Source organism: Eptatretus burgeri, chromosome 14, assembly GCF_056783735.1.
Source record: "Eptatretus burgeri isolate ZD-2024b chromosome 14, Ebu_testis_v1, whole genome shotgun sequence".
In the NCBI taxonomy this organism is placed as follows: Eukaryota; Metazoa; Chordata; class Myxini; order Myxiniformes; family Myxinidae; genus Eptatretus; species Eptatretus burgeri.
In genome coordinates this window covers 74,405,231-74,421,785 of record NC_140974.1, presented here as the reverse complement: position 1 = coordinate 74,421,785, position 16,555 = coordinate 74,405,231, and the positions used below count along the sequence as shown (strand labels likewise).

The 16,555-nt window shown below is 46.7% G+C and overlaps 2 protein-coding genes across 4 annotated transcripts in view; one reads left to right on the top strand and one right to left on the bottom strand.

Annotated features, from left to right (window-relative positions):
• LOC147013633 (uncharacterized) overlaps positions 1 to 16,555 on the top strand; it is a 146,601-nt gene that overhangs the window by 13,489 nt on the left and 116,557 nt on the right. For all 3 annotated transcript variants that reach the window (XM_085855625.1, XM_085855626.1, XM_085855624.1), the window contains exon 2: positions 16,028 to 16,157. The gene's annotated coding sequence lies outside the window, so the exon portion shown is untranslated. The remainder of the gene's footprint in view (positions 1 to 16,027; positions 16,158 to 16,555) is intronic.
• On the bottom strand, positions 12,459 to 16,304 carry LOC147013636 (uncharacterized). Its single transcript, XM_085855630.1, has one exon. The coding sequence runs from the start codon at positions 13,667 to 13,669 to the stop codon at positions 12,593 to 12,595; it is 1,077 nt and encodes a 358-aa protein (XP_085711756.1). The 5' UTR covers positions 13,670 to 16,304; the 3' UTR covers positions 12,459 to 12,592.

Sequence of the window (16,555 nt, the reverse complement as noted above, 5' to 3'; positions counted from 1 at the left end):
TCCGCGACTACTCCGCAACCCTCAAATCCATCCAGGAAGAGCCAAGTGAGACTTACAGAAAATTTCTGCAAGAATTCACTTCTCCTTAGACAGAGAGACAAAAAAGAGAGGAATAGAGAATGAAAGACAGAAAAGAAAAGGAAAAAGCAAGAATTAGAATGAAGAAAGAGAAATGTGAAAAATTCAAAAGAAACAAAGAACAAAGATGTCAGGAAGAACCTGCACAGATAGATTTCAGCAGTTACTCCCCAGGCTCCAACGCAGCATAATGTACAAGCTACCAGAGCACAACACTGTCTGAGTAAAACTTTGTTAATGTTTCTTTCTGGTGCCGAATGTTGCACTCGGTTGCAGACTTTGCTTTCACAAATATTTCTTTAATTTGCTTTCATTTGTAACATGGCTGGTGTGGTTCCTGGTTGGCTCCCATTTGTAACAAAGGTGGTGTCATTCTGGATTGGCTCCTATTTGTAACAAGGTCAGGTATGGCAGCATGCGCTGAAGCAGCGCATCGCTGCGTTTCCAGGGGTCTCCGTCTGGCCATCCCCCAGGCAGATGCTTGGCCCATCCCCATCTCCATGAGATGCTGATCAACTTGCTGCAACCACGATGCACGTGGTCAGCCCGTTGGCCTCCTCCACTCATGAAGGTGGAGGAGGCCAAGGTGAGACATCCTCGATGAGAGAATCTGATGAGCAGGATCAGCATCAAGAAAATGAGCCACAAGTCCATACAGCCGCAGCTGACACTCACAGACTATAAGGTAACAAATCTCATTTGAGTCTCTCTCAGCAACCGCTCGTTCGACACAGTCTGACCAGCGATAGCCAAGGATTCTCCGAAGAGACCTGGTACCAAAGGAATTAAGTCGCCATCTCAAATCCCTGGTCAGAATCCAAGTCTCACATCCGTAAAGCAAGACTGGAAGCACCAAGGACCTGAAGACTTGGACTTCCATCCTCCCACAAAGGTACTGGCAGCACCACACCCCATAATCCAGTGAATCCAGGACTCCCCAGGGCTGACCCAGACGTCTATTGACCTCTGGTTCACAGCCAGCAGACATATGAATATCACTGTCAAGGCAGGTGAATCTCTTCGTGACCTCAACATCCTCGCCACAAACTGGTACAGACAAGATAGCAGCATCCAAGATGTCACTGAAAGCCTGGATCTTAGTTTTGACCCAGGAAACACGTAATCCCAGCAGCTCTGACTCCTCATTTAGCACCTCAAGGGCCCCCAAAAGGATATCCAGAGTCTCCACAAAGATGACTGCATCATCTGCGAAATCAATCTCAGAGATCTTGACATTCCCAAACGATGCACCACAGCCTGATCTCTCTGACATCCTCCCCAGAATCCAGTCCATACAAGTGCTGAAAATGTGGGGGCCAGTACATAGCCCTGATGAACTCCAGTAACAACTGGAAACAAGTCAGAGATGGTACCACCACATCTCAAAGCACGCTCAGTACCAGAGTAGAGTTCAGACATCAGATTGATCAGTTTTGGTGGTACCCCACGAAGATGAAGAATCCTCCAGAGGGCATCCGATTCACTGAATCAAACACTTTGCAGAGATCAACATCGGCTGCAAGCAGCCCCTGCTGAAACTCTCATCTGCGTTCGGTGAGGACCCGAAGAGCAAGGATACGGTCAATCGTTGACCTCTTTGGTGTAAAGCCTGACTGCTCTGGACGCTGGTGCTCAAGCAGATTGTGGTGAACCCGATCAATAATTATCGAAGCAAAGACCTTGCCCAGTATTGAGAGCAGTGTCACCCCTCAGTAGTTGTTGCAGTACTGGTGATCACCCTTCCCTTTCCAGAGAGGGACAACAAGGCCTCTCTTCCAGTCAGTTTGGATGATGCCTGTGTTCCAGGCAGAGCACAGAACTGTATGCAACGACATGAGTACAGCATTTCCACCAGTCTTGAGAAGTTCAGCATGGACGCCACAGATCCCAGGAGATTTAGCCCATTTCAAATGGTTCACCGCAGCCTGTGTTTCGACTCACGTTGGTGGATCACAGTTGATTTGGAGGGTCAGCAACAGGGACTAACACCCTTGACATCCAACTCAACAGCTGGTGGGTCAGCCTGGTACAGCCGATCAAAGTAACCGGCCCAGCGGGCCTTCACTTTGGAATCCTCTGTCAAGAGCCCACCACTCTCCACTCTGACTGCAGTACACTGAGGGACTGGCTTGGACGAACGCAATTCCCCTGTAAGCAGGACGAGAATCACTTGACCACAGGTGATGCTCAACCCCATCACAGATTCCTCACACATAGGCCTCCTTGTCCACCATTAGCGCACGTACAGTTTTACGCCTCAGCTCCCTGAACAGCTCAGCTCTGCCATTCAGCCTGGCCCTGCAATTCTGGTCAGTGGTATCCAGTGTCCCTTGAGAAATAAAATTCTTCTTTGCCCTCTGTTGAATTCCAAGGCATCCACCTGCAACGTCAAGGATGATGGTCTTGAAGGCACTCCATAACTCTTCAGGATCCCCCAAATCTCTACTCAGCCTGTTTGCAAACTCCTCAGCTACCCTCTCATCCTTGAGCTTACCAAGATCCAGCCGAGGCTGGGATAGTACCATTCTCCCCAATTCCAGCTGTAACTTCAGAGTTGCTACAACAAGCATGTGGTCGCTATTGAGGAACTGAGCAGTCTGGTAGACCCTGTAGTTTTTGTTTCTTTTTTGATATACCTTGTCGAGGCTCGTATGAGAGCTAACACGCAACACACATCAAGGGGAGCATGAGACAAGAGGGGTGAGAATGGGAAGGACAAAAGAGTGGGGAACAGCAACATTAGGAGATCTGTGGAAGGGAGAGGGATGGGGTATACAAGATGGACATGGGGTATACAAGATAGACATTGCAGGCACTTTCAGGAAGGAAATCAGGGTATTTGAAGGAGGTGGGTTTGAGGTGGATTAACGGGGGTAGAAAAGATCGAGGATTTGGATGGGGGTTTGGATGATAAGAGGTGGTGGTGAACAGCTGTTTTGAAGGCCTGGAGGGAAGAATAGGAATGAACAGAGTGACAGAGTTTGCTCCAAAGGCAGGAAAAAAGAGAAATGAAAGAGTGAAGGTGAGCAGTGATTCGTGATTTTGGTAGTTTTACCAGAAGGGGGTTGTTGGTGGACCTTGAGCGCCCTGGGAAAATATTGTGGAGACAGATTGCAGACAAAGCGGGGGGGGGGGGCGAGACCGGAGAGGAGACGGTAGAAGACAGAAAGACCACTGACCTGCCAGCGGTGAGAGAGTGAGAGGCCCAAAGACTCAGCCTCATCGGGGGAGATACCAATGATCCTAAATGCCTTAGTTTCCACAGCGTGAAGCTGAGAAAGGTGCGAGGCAGGAGCACCAGCCCAGACGGGAGAGCAGTACTCCATCTTTTGTATTTGGACAAGCTTTGGACAAAAGCTTTGTATGAGGTCAGGAGCTCAGGTGGGCCGAGGAAGGACTTTGCACGACGGAGGATTCCCAGTCGGCGATTGGCTTTGGAGGCCAGGTTGGAAATGTGGCTTTCCCAGGAAAGATCATGGCAGATAGTGAAACCCAGAAGCTTGAATGAAAGGACTTCTTCCAGAAGATTTTTGAGAAAGTGGATGGGGGTGGGGGGGTTCCAAATGGTCCTTTCGGAGAGACATAGTGAGAGTGTGAGATGTGTCAGGATTGAAAGTCATGTTCCACGTGATTTTACCCAAATCTGCAGAGAGCGAAGAAGCTGCGGCTTGCCGGTCTGAGAGATGACAGATGGTACAGCAGAGGCTGGAGTCGTCAGCAAAGAGATAAAGAGGATTTTCCGGAGTTGGAGAGATCATTGATGAAAACCAGAAAAATAACAGGGCCCAGAATGCTGCCTTGAGGAACTCCAGCCTGGACAGGAAGAGGGGATGAAAGAACTCCATTTCAGGCCACATGTTGACCACGACAGGAGATGAAGTGTGCAAGCCATGAGTGAAGATGGCCTTGGATACCATAGGAAGAGAGTTTGGTGAGCAGGGCAGGGTGCTAGACGGTGTCAAATGCACGCGATATGTCTGAGGATATGGCTCTGATTTCGTGTCTAGCATTGAGTACCTCAATCCATTGTTGGGAGAGCAGAAGCAGCATATCCAGGGTAGAGTGACCTGGTCTGAAACCAAATTGATGAACGGAAATCAAGCCATTGGAGAAGAGGAAGAATTTAATGGCTGAAGTGATGATGGATTCCTAACCTTGCTGATGATTGGGAGAAGGCTGATTGGTCTGTAGTTGCAGGGATCTGTTTTTGCACCTTTTTGTGCAGGGCAGTAATGTTATCTGATTTCCAAGTAGATGGCAGATGACCTTGAGCAAATGAGAGGGTGAACAGAACAGAGAGAGGGTGAGGAATAGCAGAGGAGCTGGTTTTTAGGACACGTGGGCTGATGCCGTCTGGACCGGTTGCAGAATCTGAGTCGAGGTTTGACAGCAAGCTCTCCACCTTGTCAGAGGAAAAGCACACAGAGTGCAGGGACAGTTGGGTGCGACTGGGTAAGGTGGGTACAGAAGGCGATTGGTTTCGGACACAAGATTTCGATGCAAACACAGAGTTGAGGCATTCAGCCTTTTCACGTGCGGTATCAGCAGTGCGGCCATTTGAGGTAAGGGAGGGGATGGAGGGGGAACATACACCAGAAACAGATTTGATTCGACACCACCAGGATTTGGAGGAGGGAGAGAGGTTGAGAGTTCAGACTTCAGCTTAGAAAGATGTTGTTTTCTGGCTCTTTTGAGGGTAGATTCACACTTGTTCCGAGCTTTATGAAAGGAACTGAGATTACCCTCAGTTGGGTTTGCTTTCCATGAGGCAAAGGCAAGTTATTTCAGGACAACTTCACAAGCTTCAGTGAAGGGTAGGACAACTGAAGACGAGAGGGGATAAATTTGTGCATGAGGGAGAGCAACTTTCTTTGTAAGAATTCCCAGGATGAGTTGATGTTGGAGTAGCGATGGGAGACCAGTTGAGAAGTTTTCTGGTTGCTTGGAGACCAGGCCAGTCGGCTTCAGTGAAATGCCAGACTCAACGGCGCTGAGGTGGTTCTCTGATAACAGACAGAGAGATGTCCATTTTGACAAGCACGTGGTCAGAAGAACCGATTGGAGCGGTGGAAGAACAGATATTTTCAGGGAAATTTGTCAAAATCAGATCCAGAAGAGATAGAGTACCATTGGTTGAGATCCGGGTCGGGAAATTAACCAATTGAATCAGTCCCTATGAGTCGCAGAAAGCTTTTGCTGAAGTGCCATGACAGGTGAGAGAGGTACCCACACCTTGCCAACTGGCATGATGACAATTGAAGTCACCACATATGAGGAGGAGAGAGTTCGGATGAGAAGATAGAAGTTGGTCCATGTTTTTGGATAGTGAGGTGTAAATGGAGTCATCACTGTTTGGTGAACGGTACAGTACACATATAAACAAGAGGTGGCGGTGGAGGGGAATCCGCAGTCAGAGGTATTCCTGGGGGTGTGGCGGAGTGAAGGCAGTGCATGGAGAGTGAGGAATAGAGTCTTTGATGAAGAGAGCAACTCCTCCAGCAGGACGAGGCTCAGGTCTGTCATACCAGAGGAGGGAGTCACCACAGAGAGATACTTGGGAATCAGAGACGTCTTGAGGTAGGAAAGTTTCTGTTGGACAGATTATGTCTGGTTTGTCATTGGCAACCTGTATGGAAAGATCTGAAACGTTTGAGCAAAGGCCCTGGATATTTGAGGTCCACACTGTTAATGAAGGAAGAGGGGAGGAGGCTTTGGGTGCAGAGGATGGGAGGGGAGGGGGAGGGTTGGACAAGGGAGGAGGGGTGGGAGGAGGTAGGGAGAGTTGTTGAAAGAGTGTGGGGGATTGCATAATAGCTAGGGGAGGGGCCAGATGAGGAGGAGAAAAGGCTCTGTGGTGCTGGGGGAGAGGGGAGGAAAGAGAGGGGGCAGAAGGCAGTTGGGGATTTGAGGAGATGGAGTGATGAGATGGAGGTAAGAGGGCAGGGGAAGGAGGCAGCTTTGTGGATGAGAGGGGGGGCAACTTTGAGAAGGATGAGTGAGGGGGAAGAATGGTGAGTGGGGAGAGTTGAGGGAGAAAGGTGAGGCGGGAGTTTTTGAGAGAAGTGAGAGGGATCCTTGGAGGGAGAAGAGTGTGATGGTTGCTTTGAGAGGGGTGAGTTGACACTGAAGTTGGAAAAAAAGAATGGTTGATGGAAAGCGAACATTTATAGCAAACTGGGGTTTAAATTGTTTTTTTACGTCAGAGATGCGATTGAACACATTTCTTGATGGATGCATTGAAGGCGAATTAAGAGAATGGAGAGAAGAAATGTTGTAACAGTTTGTATTTTTATGCAAGGTATGAAGGAGAGGTCGAATTGAGAGCAGTCTGTTGAAATAGAAGAGTCGTGAATTATGATACAACAATGAGAAGCACATGTGTGAAAGAGGGAGATGAAGCATTATCAGATATCGTTTTTATTATTATTATTATTATTATTATGATTATATTTTTTTTTTGAGAGAGAGAGAGAGAGTTTTCATCAGATTAGGTAATGGAAAGTTTGTAGAAAAAATTGTGAGGTGAATGGTGAATTTGGATCGGTAAATGCAGAGGGTGGAAACAGATCATGTGGTTATGGGAGAAGCACGTGGCTTTGGGAGGTATACAGTCAAAAGTGAATTTATTTATTTATTTATTTTAAATAAGGATTGCGTAACATTCGGAAAAGGGAAGGTTGAGGTAAAATCGTGGAGGTGTATAGTGAATTTGGAACTGTAAACGCAGAGTGAAGCTGATGGATCGATGAAAAGTATCAGGAAGAGGGTGGAGAGAGACATGTGGTTACAGGAGGTGTAAAGAAAGAAAGGATACAAGGAAGATTGTTATTTTTTGATTGATTTTTGAAGATTAGGCAAGATTCGTGAATGGAAAGTTGTAGGAAGAAATCGTGAAGGTAATGGAGAGAGTGGGTCAGCTCAGGTAGAAGAAAGATGGTGTGCCGGCAGAAAGAGGAAGAAGGAGATGAAGAATCGGGACTCATGGGTAAGCAGGAAGAAAGGTTGTTTTCTTTTTCTCTTTTTTCATTTAAATTTAAGACAAAAAACAGCGTGTTTAGTTGGGAGGGATGGGGGACGTTGGGAAAGTGGGGAAAATAGGAATTGAAGGTAATAGGGGGAGAATACAAATAAAAACGATCGTACACTCAGAGGGGAAGGATGAGTAGGCTTCAACGAACCCTGTAAGACAATGACGACGAAAACTCACAAAATAGCACGATTTTTGAAACAAAACCAAGCTAGGAACACACAGAAACATGGAGGTGAGAAAATAAACAGTTAAAACGGGACAAATAATGTCCGGAAACTTAACTTTGAGAATGTCGGCAGAGACCCCTGAGAGAACCTATCGGTGCTGCAAGCCCAGAACCGGAAGGGACTGGAAGGTGGGGTGATCCAGTGGCCTGGATCATCCTCCAGTGACCATCAACGAGTACATGGTCAATCTCCTTTGCCACACCACCAGCGTTGGAATAGCAAGTCCAGCGATGAGCCTGTGGGCACTGAAACCATGAACCAGCCACCCTGTCCATGACTTCTTGCATAGTCAAGGAACTTCGAGCTATTCTGGTTCACAGTTCCAGACCCATGGAGACCAACACATGTCTCATAACCATCCCTATCAGTTCCAGTCAATGCATTGAAATCCGCCAAAATTGGAAGAGTATCTCGCCTGGGGCACTGATCAACCACAGGCTTGAGTGTGGCGGAGAATGCGTCCTTCACGGTGAGATCACCCACCTCAGTCGGAGCAGATACAGAGACCAGGGAAACGACACCCAAGGAGTGACGAATCCTTAGTCTCATAATACGCTCGTTGACCGGTGTTACCTCAATTATCATTGCAGTCAGATTAATGGACATAGCTACAGCAACTCCTTGGGCATGGTATCCATCAGAACAACCAGACCAATAGTAGGTGTAAACACCCGCCATGATCTCGCTGCAATCTGGTCTCCGAACATCAGAAAGTGCTGCAATACCGATGTCCAAACGCTTGAACTCAGATTATAACAGAGACAGGTGATCATCCTCTCTTAGGGATAGGATATTTCAGGCACCTACTGAAGGGACCATCGCACATTAACCCAAGGAGACTACCGTCTGGTGGATGACACCTCAGCACCACCCTGACACACTCTCCCGCAATCTGACCTGTGAAGGTTACCCCGTGGTTTTCCTCCTATCAAAGAGTGCGGGCCCTGAAGGCTTTGCCCCAAACCTGTCATCCGGTGAGCTGCCCTGTGGAGGGCAGCTGCACAGGAGGTACTCCCACAGAGTGGGTTTTAAGACTTATTTTGCTTTTTGTACGTTTCGCACATTGAAGGGTTGTTATGGTGGCCAGAGTGCAAATCCTGCCACCAACTTCCAAAAAAAGTAACCCAACTGCAGGAGGATGTCCACAGACACAGTTGGGCACTAGATATGGATGGCCGTTGGCTCACAAGGAGTTCCTCCACCCTTTGACAGGTTTTGTTTTTAATCCTGCTGGGTGCCAATATCATACACCCTCCTCACCAAGAAACCTGGTGGGGGAAATGGTTTAGTCACCGACAACCCGACCATGAAACAGGTTAGTACAGGTTTACATGATACCTGGAGCAAGTCACAGATCTGATCTGGCTTGACCTTACAAAATAATCACACTATCCTTGTAACAAGGATGGTGTGATTCCGGGTTGGCTCCTATTTGTAACAAGGCTGGTGTGATTCTGGGTTGCCTCCACTTGTAACATGGCTGGTGTAATTCCTGGTTGGCTCCCATTTGTAACATGTCTGGTGTGACTGTGGGTTGCCTCCATTTGAAACATGTCTGGTGTGATTCTGGGTTGCCTCCCATTTGTAACATGTATGGAGTGATTCTGGGTTTCCTCCCATTTGTAATATGTCTGGCGTGATTCTCGGTTGCCTCACATTTGTAACATGGCTGTTATGGTTCCGAGTTGGCTCCCATTTGTAACATGGCTGATGTGGTTGTGGGTTGGCAAGTTTAACAGTCAAGAGGGAAGTCAGTGTTACATCGTTTGAGAAGATGTTTCTGAAGTGTTTTGTTTTTCCACTCCATCCTGAAAATCCTCTCCTCTGCAGCATTGGAATGTGGAACAACTATTTGAGATACCTGTGCAAGGTGTGAGAATCTAAGTCTCCCATCTGATAATCTGATTTTGCCAAGGTTGCTCCAAATTAAGTTCGTCCTTAGTGTTTGGTCGATCCATCCTCACTTAAGCGGATGACAGCACGCTGCCATATCTCCTGGGGGATGTCACTCCCTTACATCAACTGGTATTGTATTTAATTCCTCCTGCAGATTCTCCATTCGGTCTGGTGAGTGGCAGATCAAGGCTGAGCCAAATATGTGGATGAAGCACTCGATGTCATTACATGTGCACAATCTTCTTGACTTGAAGTTTGTAAACCTTGCATGCATCAGCAGTTCATCCTGAACTGGCAACTTCTGTACTGCCTCAGATCCTGATTTTGTTAGAAATCCTCAAACAGCCTTGCAGTGGAATTCCTTTCTTTCATGTGGACCAATGTCCCCATCATTCTCCAGTTTTGTCAGCTTTGCTCGTGTTGAAAATCCAAAAACACACTGTCTGGACATGTCCGGAGACAAACTCCTATCCGGACACGTCTGGAGACAAACTCCTGCTTGGACACGTCCGGAGATAAACTCCAGCTCAGACGTGTCCAGAGACAAACACCGTCCAGATACATCCAGAGTCACAATGCCTGGACATGTCTGGAGACAAATGCTGCCGGACACGTCCGGAGATAAACTCTGGTCGGACGTGTCCAGAGAGAAACTCCACTCAGACATGTCCGGAGATAAGCTGTCTGGAGACAAACACCGCTCGGACATGTCTGGAGACACAATGCCTGGACACGTCTGGATACAAACAATGCCTGGACACATCCGGAGACAAACTCCAGCTGGACACATCTGGAGACAAACGCTGTCTGGACACGTCCGCAGACAAACTCTGGAGACAGAGAGATATGTGGGAGGGTGCTGCTCTGTATTAGGCAAGGGTGGAGTGAGGATGAGACAGAGAGAGAGAGACAGAGACAGAGACAGAGACAGAGACAGAGACAGAGACAGAGACAGAGACAGATGGAGATGGAGATGGAGATGGAGATGGAGATGGAGATGGAGACAAACACAGAGGGAGATTAATTGAGTTTTCATCTTTTATTAGATAAATATACCAAAATCATCCTACCCAAAACAAGTTTAAAAAAAAACAGTAGCAAAGAAGAGACCAGGCTAATCGTATTTGAGAAAACAAAGATATAGAGAAAAGAAAAAGGTACAACTGGACTTAAACCCTTATTACCAATCAAATACCAAATCCCCATCAACTACACTGTACAAAGAATTTGCCAACCAAGTTTGCTCAAATTCTGGTAACTTCCCCTCATGTTTAAAAAAAAACTAAACTCTAGTTTAATCTGAGTAACCACAAGATTCTTAAAAAGTAACAATAGGTTACAATTCCTTTCAGATAAACCTTCGCGTTTCACCTTCCGAGTCTTATAGATCGCCATCTTTGCCTGAGCCGCCAAAAAATTGGCCGAAGGTGCTATCTTTCTAGACCCAGGCAAGGATTTTACACTAAAGATGAAATCTCTAAAATTAAAACACAAAGATAAATTGCTAAACAGTTCCTTTAACAACTGAAATATGGAAATGAAACGCCTACACTCAACATACGCATGGAAAAGAGTTTCAGCTGCACCACAAATAGGATAGCCATCAGGTATCAATTCAGAAAAAATGTGTAACAGATGATTTATGGGTAGAATCCAATGGGCTAGCTTCCACTTAAGGTCCCTAGTTCTTTTGGGTTTAAGCATTTGATAAAAACTGTCCCATTGAGGTTGAGAGGGGGATACATCCGGTAACAAGCATGCCCACTTCCTATCATTCGATTTAGGAATGATGCACACTCAACTCACACAAGCCTGATACAAGTTTCGCCGTTCATTCGGAGAGAATGAGTGGGAGGCCTTCGAAAGGAGAGGAGATGGGATTTTATAGACCGAGTGGGTCGTACAATTTTTTGGAGAAAGCACAAGATCTGGAAAAGGAGGTGCCAGTGGCACCAGTACAGTGGACACTTCCTCCCCATATCAGTTCTCGTCATGGAACCTTTTCAAAACACCACATAGCACAAGAGAAACGTGTCTTGCGGACCTTATGCTCACAGCTTCCGCCAGAGCAGCAGCGCTCATCCAATTTCCTTCACCGTTCAACAGATGATATACTCTCCGAATGTTATTACCAACAAATTTCTCAATGAAACTTCGATCTTTCAGAATACTTTCGAATAGTGGATTGTAAAAGCGGGGTTCACACAAAAACATTTATTTTGTGTGTGACGTTTTCCAGCGGCTCACTTTAAATGCTTGCCAAGCGTTCAGCATGCTGGAGTAGAAGGACGGTAGTTGTGTGAGGTCCAAGTCTTCTTCTTCTTCCTCTTTCGGCTTGCTCCCGTTAGGGGTCGCTACAGCGGATCAACCGTCTCCATTTCGCTCTATCCTCCACATCTTCCATTGACACTCCAACCACCCGCATGTCCGCCCTCACCGCATCCATGAACCTCTTCTTTGGCCTTCCTCTTCTCCTCCTGCCTGGCAGCTCCATCTTCAACATCCTTCTCCCGATATACTCCGTTTCCCTCCTGTGCACATGTCCAAACCATCTCAATATCGCCTCTCTCACTTTGTCTCCAAACCGTCCTACCTGCGCTGTCCCTCTAATATACTCATTTCTTATCCTATCCATCCTCGTCACTCCCAACGAGAATCGCATCATCTTTAACTCTGCCACCTCCAGCTCCGCTTTCTGTCTTATTGTTAGTGCCACCGCCTCCAAACCATACAACATAGCTGGTCTCACTACCGTCTTGTATACTTTCCCCTTCACTCTTGCAGCTACCCTTCTGTCACAAATCACTCCTGCAACTCTTCTCCACCCACTCCATCCTGCCTGCACTCTCTTTTTCACTTCTCTCCCACACTCTCCGTTACTTTGGACAGTTGATCCCAAGTATTAAAACCAATCCACCTTCCCCACCTCAACTCCTTGCAACCGCACCATACCACCACCCTCCCTCTCATTTACGCACATGTACTCCGTCTTACTCCTACTGACTATCATTCCCCTTCTCTCCAGTGCATACCTCCACCTCTCGAGGCTCGCTTCAGCCTGCTCCCTACTCTCCCTACAGATCATGATGTCATCCGCGAACATCATAGTCCATGGAGACTCCAGTCTGATCTCATCCGTCAACCTGTCCATCACCATTGCAAACAGGAAAGGGCTCAGAGTCGATCCTTGGTGCAATCCCACTTTTACCTTAAACCGGTCCGTCATTCCTACCGCACACCTCACCGCTGTCACACTGTCCTCATACATATCCTGCACGATCCTCACATACTTCTCCACCACTCCCGACTTCCTCATACAATACCACAACTCCTCTCTTGGCACCCTATCATAAGCTTTCTCTCAATCCACAAATACACAATGTAACTCCTTCTGGCCTTCCCTATACTTCTCCATCAACATTCTCAAAGCAAACATCGCATCAGTGGTGCTCTTTCCTGGCATAAACCCATATTGCTGCTCACAGATCGTCACCTCTCCTCTTAACCTAGCTTCCACTACTCTTTCCCACAACTTCATGGTGTGGCTTAACAACTTTATCCCTCTGTAATTTCCACAGCTCTGCACATCACCCTTATTCTTGAAAATCGGAACCAGTACACTTAATCTCCACTCCTCCGGCATCCTCTCACTTTCCAAGACTTTATTAAACAATCTGGTTAACAACCCCACTGCCATCTCTCCGAAGCACTTCCATGCCTCCACTGGTATACCATCTGGGCCAACCGCCTTTCCACTTTTCATCTTCTTCATAGCAGTCCTCACTTCAACCTTACTGATCCACCCCACTTCCAGATTCACTATCTCCACCTCTTCCAACCTTCTCTCTCTCTCATTTTCTTCATTCATCAGCTCCTCAAAGTACTCCATCGACCTTCTCAACACACTCTCCTTGCTCGTCAGCACATTCCCACTTGCGTCCTTTATCACCCTAACCTGCAGCACATCCTTCCCAGCTCGGTCCCTCTGTCTTGCCAATCGGTATAAATCCTTTTCCCCTTCTTTTGTATCCAACTTCTCATACAGCTCGTCATATGCCTTTTCCTTGGCCTTTGCCACCTCTCTTTTTGCCTTTCTACGCCACTCCTTGTACTCCTGCCTACTTTCTTCATCTCTGAGACTATCCCACTTATTTTTCGCCAACCCCTTCTTCCTTATACTTTCCTGTACTTCCTCATTCCACCACCAAGTCTCCTTATCTTCCTTCCTCTGTCCAGATGTCACACCAAGTACCTTCCTAGCTATCTCCCTCACAACTTCTGCTGTCGTTGCCCAATCATCCCACCCATCTTTACCACCATCCAACGCCTGTCTCACCTCCTCCCTAAATTTCACGCAACAGTCTTCCTCCTTCAGCTTCCACCATCTGGTCCTTGGTTCAGCCCTCACTCTCTTCCTCAACCTCACCTCTAAAGTCATCCTACAGACCACCAATCGATGCTGTCGAGCTACACTCTCCCCTGCCACAACCTTAGTCACTAATCTCTTTCAGGTTGCATCTCCTACTTAAGATGTAATCCACCTGTGTGGACTTTCCTCCACTCTTGTATGTCACCCTGTGTTCCTCCTTCTTCTTCTTCTTGAAATACATATTTACCACTGCCATTTCCATTCTTTTTGCAAACTCTACCACCATTTGCCCTTCCACATTTCTCTTGTTGAGACCGTACAATCCCCATCACCTCCTCATCCTCTTTATTCCCTTCCCCAACATGTCCATTGAAATCTGCTCCAATCACCACTCTTTCATCCTTGGATACACTCTCCACCACTTCATCTAACTCACTCCAGAAATCTTCTTTATACTCCATCTCACACCCCATATGTGGGGCATATGCACTGATGACATTCATCATCACCCCTTCAATTTCCAACTTCACACTCATCACTCGGTCAGACACTCTCCTCACCTCCAATACCCTCTTGACATAATCTTCCTTCAGGATTACCCCGACACCATTTCTCCTCCCATCCACACCATGGTAGAACAGTTTGAAACCACCTCCAATGCTCCTAGCCTTACTCCCCATCCACTTGGTCTCTTGTACACACAGTATGTCCACCTTTCTTCTCTCCATCATATCAGCCAACTCTCGCCCTTTGCCAGTCATCGTCCCAACATTCAGAGTTCCAACTCTCACCTCCACACTTCTACCCTTCCCCCTCTCCCACTGCCTCCGGACTCGCCTTCCCCGTCTCCTTCTCCTCCTTCGCCCAGCAATAGCACAATTTCCACTGGTACCCTGCTGACCACCGGTACCGGTGGCGGTCGTTGGTAACCCGGGCCTCGACCGATCCGGTATGGAAATTCGTTTTGTTGTCCGCATAATGATTTGGCAGAGGTTTTTACGCCGGATGCCCTTCCTGACGCAACCCTGGTCGCCTCTTACGACACACAGGGATATGGTACACCTATTCTAACCGGGGCATCCACAAAATCTGGCACCCAATATTCCTTATTAGCTCAGTCAAATGTAGCAAGTCATTTATCTCATTACTTTTATTTGGAGCATACACATTCACAAGCATAAACAAGTTAATAATGTGAGGTCCAAGTGTTGGACATCAATCCAAAAGATGTCCTGCAAGTAGCCCAAGGAACCAGCTCAGCTCAAAAGAGAGTTGGCCAGAAATCTCCAAGCCAGGCACGAAGGTCCATGTTGCAGACGCTTAATCACAGTCATACGAAAGGCCATAATCTTACTGATCAAGTCCACAAGGCCTTGACCTCCTTTTCCCAAGGGAAGACTCAGCACTCCAGGACGAATCCAGTGTTTTACGCTCCAAAGGAAGTTAATTCAAATCCTCTGTATGTTTTTCACCAAACTCTGGAGGGTGCACCGCCTTGAAACGATGCCAAAGCATGGATGCCACCAAATTGTTGAGCACCAACACACGTCCCCTATATGAAAGTTGAATGAGCAAACCTCTTCACTTCGTCAGTCTTTGCTCAAGGGCATCCACCATATCCTTCCAGTTCTTCTTTTCCAGTTTCATTTCCGAGAAACACTCCCAGGTATTTAAACTTTCAAAACTCCATATGAGCTGAAGTGGAAGGGAAGGCAAGGATCCACCTGCTTTACCCATCCATAAGGCCTGGCTTTTGTCCAAATTTATGACAGCTGTTGTCGCTTTGTTAAATAGCTCCAAGTTGTCTTCAACTTTGTTGAATAGCTCCAAGTTCTACATCTTTCGAATCTTTCACAAAAATACAAATGTCATTTGCATAGGCTGATAATTTAACTTCATGCTCTGCCGACACTTTTAAACCAACGAGATTTCTTCAACACCATCAATAGGGGTTCAATACTCAAGGCATATAAAATACCAGATAAAGGGCAGCCCTGACGGATCCCCCCTCTCAATCTTGTTGCTGTTGCTAAGGCATCTCCATTGTAAAATGCTCCATTGCACATTCCTGCACATCATCATTAGAAAATAATTTGGTGAAAGTGATCAGACATAACCCTCTTTATCTGGCTTTGTGACGCACTATCGTTTTCCCCTGGCTTCCTGAGACATCCCATTTGCTTCTGTGGCACTGATTCTTTTTCCAGATTAAAAAAGTACTGAGTGGGTGCATCTATTTTGTACAAGCGATCCATCCTCGGTCTAATCATAGCACCCATGGCCTTATAATTTACAATCTCTTTCAGGAGAGATTGCTTCTCCACCGGTAGCTTGTGCTTCTGCACATCTGGTTGTTTTGTTAAATGACCTTGCAAATTTGTAACCTCTCTTTTCAGAACATTTTTCTCTACTCTTCTTTGCTTGCAGGTAAACATTTGATGCTGTTGGCAGAAACCACAATTTGTGCCTTCACATTGTCCCACCAAGTTCACAAGATAACAAAACTCTCTCTTCTACAAACAAGGTCCTGCCATACCACCCGTAAGGCTTCTTGGAAGTAAGTATTATTGAGAACATCTATATTTAATTTCCAATAACAAGAACCCCCTCCCACACGGGATGTTAGTCAAAAAACTAGGACAATTACACTGTGGTCTGAGAAACCTGAGGGGATAATATCTGTTCTCAAAACCTCCTTCATCATCTGCCTATTAACATAAAATCTATCTAACCTCGCTAACGTGACACTTCCTTACACAGCTACACCATGAAAACCTACACTAATTAGGGTGCTGAACCCTCCATGCATACCTTTGAACAGCCTCTGCCAAAGGCTTGGTTGACTCAGGGTGAGGTTCAGCACTATTGCGATCCAACACTGGGTTTAAAGTGCAATTAAAATCCCCCTCCACCCCCCCCCCCAATTACACAAAATCTGGCACCCAATATTCCTTA